The following is a 9,353-nucleotide window of genomic DNA, read 5'->3' as shown; positions in this document are numbered from 1 at the left end:
TAAAACTAATTAATTCATCAATTACACAGATTTCCTTCATAATTGGAACTCTAAAATGTCTAATAATGACAAAATTCATAAAATCAATATAGATTATTGTAAAGAGAACTATACAAGTGATATTTCTCTAAAAAACTTTATACTATTTTGTTAATTTATCTGTTAACAAGGTTAATCAAAACTCTGATGCATGGTCTTCCCGTTTATATTTTGGAACTCATTCTGTGGGCTGGCAAGGAATATTGTCAACATTTCCAATAATCTGACATCTAACAGCTCCACCTGCCTGTTTCCCAGACATGAAAGGGAGATTGTGAGGACTAGGCCAGCATATAAAAACAGCATACTGAGCCAGCTTAATTGTCTGTTGTCATTGTAAGTATTGGTCACTTCATTTCTTACAGAGAATATGATGAACGTATATATTCAAAGTTCATGGTCCTCCCTGTATCTTTTAGATGTCACAGTTTTGGATTCTCGGTCTTCTTGGTTGCCTTTTAGGCGCAGCATATGGTAATGCATCAGTATATATTCCTGCATGTGTCAGTTGTTTTGTAATATATTTTAGCAGAGGTCACTAACAACCTTAATGTTAGTTTCATCATGGGGTGTAAATAATTGTAACATAATTTAGAAATGTGAATGTTATCTTACATTTCCAAATGACTTATTCTTTGTTGTGGGGATGTAGAAATTGTGTTTTGTTTTAGTAAACAGAATGTCAGGTAATAAATTAAGAGTTTAATTTCAAAACGCTACATCCACACATTTTCCAGTGAGTTAAATCATCAGATATGAATGGTTACCATAACCTTGATGTGAGTAAATTATCACTGTTTTCCCAAATTTTGTAGAAATGTATTGGAGTCGTTTTTTCCTTTCACAATGTCGTTTTTTCCTTTCACATAAATCTGTTGTTTAGCTGAAACTGAAAATGTTCATGTGCTGTACAGGCATAATCTCAAATGACATCTTATATGATACCATATTTTGGACCAGAGCATAGATATCATATTACTGTATTGATAGATGGTTTTTTAGAATTTATTAACAACATTTAGAAACCATCGACTGGTAGATTTGTCATATGCAATGATTATACTGTGGAAAAAGCCCACAAACCTTTTTCACATATTAGCTCATGTGGTTTCCTGAAGGTTGTCTCACTGGAACAGCGATTGTTGGCCCCGATCACTGCAATGCTCAAATGCTTGACACTGGATTCTTTAGACTGTGACGGTCACTGTGAAAAAAGTTACAATTAACAACAAAGAGGAAGCTATTTATAACAGAAGCAATCATGTCAGTTTGACATAGAAGCATGTTAATTGATCTCATGAGGATAAAAAGCCAAATGACAAATTTTTCAGTAAGTGGATATATGGGGTTTTGGAATAAAAATATTTAAATCCTTCCATCCAACAATATCATCTTGTGAACAGCAACATACTGTCCATGAGAGTTAACAACATTGTGTGTGCGTGTGTGTGTGTGTGTGTGTGTGTGTGTGTGTGTGTGTGTGTGTGTGTGTGTGGTGGCCTGCAGCTGCTGAGGTCTGTTACTCCGATCTGGGCTGCTTTAAGGATGACATGCCATGGGCCGGTACCACCGAACGGCCAATCACACGTCTGCCCTGGAGTCCTGAAAAGATCGGCACCCGCTTCCTCCTCTACACCAGACAAAATCCTGATGCATTTCAGGCTAGTGGACTCCCTGAGGACACATGGACTACCAACCACAATTTACCATTGACTGTGTCCATTTACATAAAACTGTCACGTGCCAAGTGTCACTGTATGAAATGTAATGGAGAAATATGTCCCAGCAGGAGATCAAGGCTGACGCGGCTATTCTCAAAGCATCCAACTACAACGGGGACAGAATGACCCGTTTCATCATCCATGGCTTTTTTGACAAAGGGTATGAGAACTGGCTGATTGACATGTGCAAGGTAGGCCATGTGCAGCTCCAGTCTGTTAGTTCAACACACCATAAGCCTCTCCAGTGGGACTGAGCTTGAAATTGCATTTAGGGATAAAGTATTTTCAGTTTTTGTTTTCCAGAACAGTTCCCAGTGAGCCATTGAAATGTCATGTTTTTTGCTCTCAGACCATGTTGACAGTAGAGGATGTCAACTGCATCTGTGTCGACTGGAGAAAGGGGGGGCTGTCCCTCTACACACAGTCAGCCAATAACATCAGAGTTGTCGGGGCCCAGGTGGCACAGATGATTGAAGTCTTCCAGGTGAGAACTGCCTGAACCAGAGTTGACACCTGAATTGTTGTGATTAATTCCTTTGAGTCTTTTAGTCTTTGGAATTCAGAGAATACAATTCTCCTAAATTTAAATCTCTATTCAATTCTAAAAAGGTAATATAATACACGACAATTCCCCAAATTCACATTTCAATTGAATTTCTTTGGCTCTACATCTACAAACCACATAATTTTGTTGATTTCTATTAACTAGGGAAAAGTTCAATTGGATCTTGAACAGTGAAATACAAATGCCATTCCAGTTCCATAACTTGAAAACTATTAAAGCTTGAAAATCAGAACATTTTCAATTTCTCCATTTCCGGTGTAAATTAAATAATGTCACTGGGATTTGAAATTAAACTGGAATTTACTCCACAGTTCAATTTGACAGATTATTTCAGTTGGCTACAAAATGCTAAAGGACACCAACATCACTGTTGATAACTCTCCCATGAGCATGTTCTCTGGCCTACTGTAGGATGTCTACCGACAGAAGCCTAGCATGGTGCATGTTATCGGACACAGTCTGGGAGCCCACGCTGCAGGAGAGGTGGGCCGCAGGATCCAGAAACTGGGACGCATCACAGGTCAGGTCTTAACTAGCTACCATACGTACTGTATAGGCAGCGCTTGACTTGGGATAAAATAAGTGAAGGAACTGACAAATCGCACATTAGATTATGTTCATCAAAATGTATGTGTTAATAGGGCTTGTTCCATTAAAGTAGCCTATCCCAGACGTCCCAGGCGTCTCTCTTTTGCCTTAAAAAGAAACCGGAACGTCATTCCGGACCGTTCCGGCCCAAGTCAAACACTGTGTATAGGTCAGGTCCTCGTGGATACACGGTAAGACCAAACCCAGGTCCAATGTCCCAACCCATAAAATAACCCAGAAGTAGTCTGAGATGCTGAGGTAGTTCTCCTGATTTTGTCCTCCTCTGTTAGGACTGGACCCAGCTGAGCCCTACTTTCAGGGCTGCAGTGCAACCGTACGCCTGGACCCCTCAGACGCCATGTTTGTGGATGTCATTCACACGGACATTCTGCCCTTCATCCCATATGTTGGTAGGGACACAAAACAACTGTTTCAATATAATATACAAATAGTGCATATATTAGTCTTCTATTCCAGAAAACAGCATTTGTTAGGGTAACATAGGCCTTAGGTTTTCTTTCAATGTCGATACAACTATGTTATTTAGAATAAATTGTTCTCCTCATGAAGGGACTAAATCATTGTTTTTTGGTTTCAGGCAAGGGTATGTCTCAGGCCGTCGGTCACATTGATTTCTATCCTAACGGAGGAGAGCACATGCCTGGCTGTGACAAGAACATTGCTTCTACCATTGTGGACATCGACGGGCTTTGGGAAGGTAAGACAACTTTGGATTCCCTTGGGCAGATAATCTGCCAAAGTTGTCTCCCCCAGGAACATTGGAGTTGCACTAATGAAAAGAAATCAATTAAAAATCACTTTGCCTCAGTTTCCTAAGTTGGACCTCTCTAGTCAAACACATTTGAAAATAGGGGCAAGCTCCTTTTGATAAGTGCTTCTTGGTGGGGCTCAAGCGGCGGCATTGGTGTCATGCCTGGGGGCTGGGCGGCACAGCTGAATCTGCCACTTTTCATCTTGAAGATAAGAGGGAGAGTAGCAGGAGCCGGCGCCACATAGCTGGAGATCTTGAAGTGCCTGCTGCTCGTCGTATGTTGGGAGACAAAAACATGGCCTGTGACCCCCTACTGTCCCTCTAACCCTGATCCCTTTCTGTCTGCTCGGTCCTGTTGCTGTGCCAGGCACCCGTGACTTCGTGGCCTGCAACCACCTCCGGTCCTACAAGTACTACAATGAGAGCATCGTGAGCCCTAAAGGCTTCACGGGATACCCCTGCTCCAACCAGGACGTCTTCGACTCCGTAAGTCACGTTAGGATGTGAAGGGGGGGGGTTCTCCGAGGTGTAAGGGGGCCACGGCGTGAATTAGGACCATCGCGGGCTATAAAGAGGTTCTGGATTGGGGTGCGTTACGGAGGGGGTACCACCTGTTGTAGTATGTGACATCGATACGGCTGTGAACCGTTTGTATGGTTTTAGAAGTTGATTCGCCGGGATTTGGGTCGAATGAGGGCTGCAGCAGACGGGCTTCCCCCACGGTTTTCCTGTGGGAGGGGCCTTGGTCTGCAGCTGTCTGTGTTACTGACAGTTTATCTCTGCTTCGGGCTGTGACCCCATGAAACTGTGCCAGGAACACGTGGTATGAACACGTAGCACCGTGTCCCCAGAGAGGCTGACCGACACCTTGTTTTTCACCTTGTAAGCACGTTCGGGTGTTATGCCTTCGTCAAGTTGACGGTCATAACCTTGGCTCTTCCCACACTATAAACCTTTATTTAGTTGGGTCATTCGGATCTATGTATTTACAGGGTGTCAATCCAACACGTAAAAGTTGGTTGGGGGAAAAAAGACCTCTGGTTCTCTCTCTGCTTGAGGGTACTAGAAAAAGCCATAGATATTTGACAAGGATGGTGAGAAACTGCTAAAAGAAACAATGATTGCTCAGATAGTCTTTATGGTTTAGTGCAGTGTTTCTCAACCCTGCTCCTGGACGCCCCCCTGCCCTGCATGTCTTAGATCTCTCCCTGTCCTAACATACCTGATGTAGCTCATGAAGGACTTGATAATGAGCTGATCATTTGAATCAGGTGTGACAGAGCAGGATGAGATCTAAAACGTCCAGGATCAGGGTTGAGAAACACTGGTTTAATGTAAAGTCAGTGCAGTTAAAATTATCTCTTTTTTTATATTTTGTCTTAGATTGAAATAAAAAAATTCGGACATGTAGTTAAACACTTGAATATTTCAAAGTATAAATATCTCCAAAGTTGTAAACATTTGAGGCATTTTCGCTGACCTATAATGTATTAAACGTTCTAAACATTGAAATTAATATCTTGATAAGGACTTCTTTCACCTCATTGTATGTCTTTTAGGGGAAGTGTTTCCCGTGTGCAGACCAAGCTTGTCCCATTATGGGTCACTATGCAGACACCTTCCATGTCCCCAATGGCCAATCCAAGCTGAAGTTCCACTTAAACACCGGAGAGGCTGTGCCCTTTTCCCGTAAGTGGCCTTTCTCTGACACAACATTGGGGTGAAATAAGTATCCTCCTCTGAAATACCTATGGTTCTTTACAATAGTGAGACCTTGTCACAGTGGATCAAATAATGCAAGGACAATGATTTACTTCATACACAGTTCATGACCCTGGGTATTCAAATTCCAGGGTACCGCTATAAAGTAAGTGTTAATTTAGATGGAAGTAGATCTGTGTCGGGGATCATGAAGATAGCTCTGTATGGAGAGCAAGGAAACACCCGTCAGTATACGGTTCACAGGTATGTCAACAGTCCTCATATACACTAGCTAGTAGACCAGTTAACATCACAAACAGTAGACCAGTTAACGTCACAAACTGTAAACCAGTTAACGTCACACCCTATAGACCAGTTAACGTCACAAACTGTAAACCAGTTAACGTCACACACTGTAGACCAGTTAATGTCACACACTGTAGATCAGTTAATGTCACAAACTGTAGACCAGTTAACGTCACAAACTGTAGACCAGTTAACGTCACACACTGTAGATCAGTTAATGTCACAAAATGTAGACCAGTTAACGTCACACACTGTAGACCAGTTAACGTCACAAACTGTAGACCAGTTAACGTCACAAACTGTAGACCACTTAACATCACAAACTGCAGACCAGTTAACGTCACAAACTGTAGACTTGTTAACGTCACAAACTGTAGATCAGTTAACGTCACACACTGTAGATCAGTTAACATCACAAACTGTAGACCAGTTAACATCACAAACTGTAGACCAGTTAACGTCGCAAACTGTAAACCAGTTAACGTCACACCCTATAGACCAGTTAACGCCACAAACTGTAGACCAGTTAACTTCACAAACTGTAGACCAGTTAACGCCACAAACTGTAGACCAGTTAACATCACACACTGTAGACCAGTTAACGTCACAAACTGTAGACCAGTTAACGTCACACACTGTAAACCAGTTAACGTCACAAATTGTAGAACAGTTAATGTCACACACTGTAGACCAGTTAATGTCACAAACTGTAGACCAGTTAACGTCACAAACTGTAGACTTGTTAACGTCACACACATTTTGAAAATGTTGAATTCCAATTGTATCCTTTGAATTGACTGTCACCATATCATAAAATAATATATATAACATCAGTTGGTGTTTTGAATACTGTTGAACTTGACTCACCGAATCATTAATACTGTAGTACAACTAACTGTTCCAATCTAAACTGACTACAGGAATAAAATAGTTTTGCTCTTTTCCGTGAAGTGGCCGCCTGATTCCTGGTAAAACCTATGAGGTCTTTGTGGACGCTGAGACTGACATTGGCGAGGTGACCAGGATGAAGTTTCTCTGGAATAACAACATCATCAACCCCTTGCACCCCAAGTTGGGTGCCGCCAGGATTGAGCTGCAGCGAGGGGTAGACAGGAAAGTGTACGTCTACCTGCCCTGCCTGTCTGTCTGACCACACTACCCTGCCCTGCCTCTTTGTCTGTCTGCCTGTCTGTCTGACCTTACTACCCTGCCCTGCGTGTCTGTCTGTCTGCCTGCCTGCCTGTCTGACCTTACTACCCTACGTGTCTGTCTGACCTTACTACCCTGCCTTGCATGTCTGTCTGTCTGTCTGACCTTACTACCTTGCCCTGCGTGTCTGTCTGTCTGTCTGCCTGCCTGCCTGCCTGTCTGACCTTACTACCCTACGTGTCTGTCTGACCTTACTATCCTGCCTTGCATGTCTGTCTGCCTGTCTGTCTGACCTTACTAGCATGGCTTGCCAGTCCATCTTGTGGGGTAGCTGTCTGAGTCCCAGGTGGACAGCAAGGCCATTGGTTAATGCTATCTGTATGCCCTCCAGTGCCAGTAATACGACCTTGAGGCATCAATCTCAGCCCTAGAAAAACTAATATTTCAATATATGATACTAAGGGCCCTTGTGACAATGTTTATGTTCATTTAGTCTTCCTGATTTGAGATCTAAGATGGGAAGAACACCTTAAATTACATTTTGTTTTATTGTATACACAGGCTAACAATGACTGTAGCTATAATTAACAGGCGACAGTAAACACCGTCCCCAAAGTATGGGACAGCGCCCCCTTTAGTCAGCTGAGATTTGGTACAAATTTCAAAAATCATTCATAAGCCAGACCTCACCCGAGTGAATGTTTTTTGGTTGATTTAGTTTTTTGTTGTTTAAGTTACTAACAAAAAATATTGCATTAAGATACTTTTTCTATAGATGCTATTAATCATCTTTGGTTAATATCGATTTCAGTTGGTTTCAGAATAGTGGTGCATTTTTTCAAGTGTTTTACAAATTCTAAATGGCGGCGAATCCACCCGGGTGAACTTCATGGGTCCCTGCAGCAAACTGGTTCCTTGGGAGGAATGGGAGCTATCATCCCACAGCACCTCTATTAAACATAGTTGCACAGAAAAAACATTAGAGGGCAGTGTAGGACCATCTGTGATACACATTCAGTCATGTCCCTGGCTCACCACCACTCTCCTCCGTTGCAGCTATCAGTTCTGTGGAAAGAAGATGGTGGGTGAGGATGTGCTTCAGACCCTTGATCCCTGTGGACTTCAATGAAGCACAACCAAACAGGGTGCACAGAGCATTTAAATAAAGTTACAGCATTTGAACTCTCACTTTGAGTCACAGTCATTCAACCATTTTACAATATTCTAGAAAGGTCCTGAATACTTGTCTATATAATATACTGTATATTCAAATGTGGCAGGTCACTTTTAAGCTCAGTCGTGGTTGTTGGCTGGTGAAGAGCATCCTGGTTGAGCGACCTATGTGATAAGATGGAGATTGCCACAAACCAGCAAGGAATTGCTCTAATCAGGCAAGGCCAAAGGTACGAGTTAGACTTGACAAATTTGAGAAGGAAGGAAAAATAATGAAGTGCTTCAGCAACATTAATGAAATATTGAAGAAATTTTTATATTTTTGTTCAAGGACAAACTTGGAAGCCAAAAGTACAAACATGAAAGAATGCAGATTCAGGTTGGAATCCTGACTTACAGTGTGTGTTTGCAGAAATTAAGTTCCACATCTCATTATTACCCTTAATAATACAGAATAATGTTCACTTTCTCTTAGGGCAAATAGCAAGTTATAAATACCAGTAACTTCAACAATTGTGTGTTTTGCTGGCAATAATGTTTTGCCCATCAGTAGATACATAAAAAACGTGTATTCTAAAAACAACTTTAATTAAAAATGTAATACTACTATATAATTACAAATTATAAATCAGGTGGTTTGAATCAGTAATGCGGATACTATATGTATTTTGCCATAGTATATCGACAACAGGTATGACAACACATCACTTTTTACTGCTCTAATTATATGGGTAACCGGTTTATAATACCAGTTCTGAAAACAATTAAAACATGGAGACATGGATTGAAACCTAGAGTAATTGTCTGTGTTGTAATTGAGCAGTACAGCATCTAGAGATTTTGTTGCATTTTGCCAATATACCACGGCTAAGAGTTGTGGCAAGGAACTCCACAAAGTGTTGTGCCTAAGAATAGCTGTTAGCCATGGTATTGGATATATACCATAGCCCCTTGTGCCTTACTTTTTTATTAGAACACAGACCATTAGTGTAGAATCACACAATATACTGACAAGGTGGTGTCAGTCAATCAAAATACCCAGGCCAACATGAGTAAACTTGCTTAGTTGAGATACACAATGAAGGAAAATAAATACAACCCGGTTTCTAAAAATGTTTGGACGACAGAATGCAATGACGTGCAAATCATTTAATCCCTATATTTAATTGAAAATAGAACAAAGACAACATATCAAATGTTGAAACTGAGAAATCTTATTGTGTTGGAAAAATAAATGCTCATTTTGAATTTGATGCCAGTAAAAAACTGCGTTGCATCAACTCTTCTTTTAACAACACTGCAAGTGTTTGGGAACTGAGGAGACAAATTGCTGTAGTTT

General features: G+C 41.2%; 1 protein-coding gene across 1 annotated transcript; it reads left to right on the top strand.

The window, feature by feature from the left end:
* Window positions 1–332: 332 nt before the first annotated feature.
* Window positions 333–8,029, top strand: LOC105010727 (inactive pancreatic lipase-related protein 1). Its single transcript, XM_020047193.3, has 13 exons — window positions 333–375; window positions 459–513; window positions 1,546–1,700; window positions 1,829–1,951; window positions 2,110–2,244; window positions 2,737–2,845; window positions 3,204–3,323; window positions 3,512–3,631; window positions 4,053–4,171; window positions 5,245–5,374; window positions 5,539–5,650; window positions 6,644–6,811; window positions 7,898–8,029. Exons 2-13 carry the CDS (start codon window positions 459–461, stop codon window positions 7,968–7,970), a joined length of 1,419 nt encoding a protein of 472 aa, XP_019902752.2. The 5' UTR covers window positions 333–375; the 3' UTR covers window positions 7,971–8,029.
* Window positions 8,030–9,353: the final 1,324 nt, after the last annotated feature.

Source organism: Esox lucius, chromosome 6 (assembly GCF_011004845.1).
Source record: "Esox lucius isolate fEsoLuc1 chromosome 6, fEsoLuc1.pri, whole genome shotgun sequence".
NCBI classification, from domain to species: domain Eukaryota; kingdom Metazoa; phylum Chordata; class Actinopteri; order Esociformes; family Esocidae; genus Esox; species Esox lucius.
Note: the sequence above shows the minus strand (reverse complement) of the source record. Positions and strands in the feature narration are given on the sequence as shown.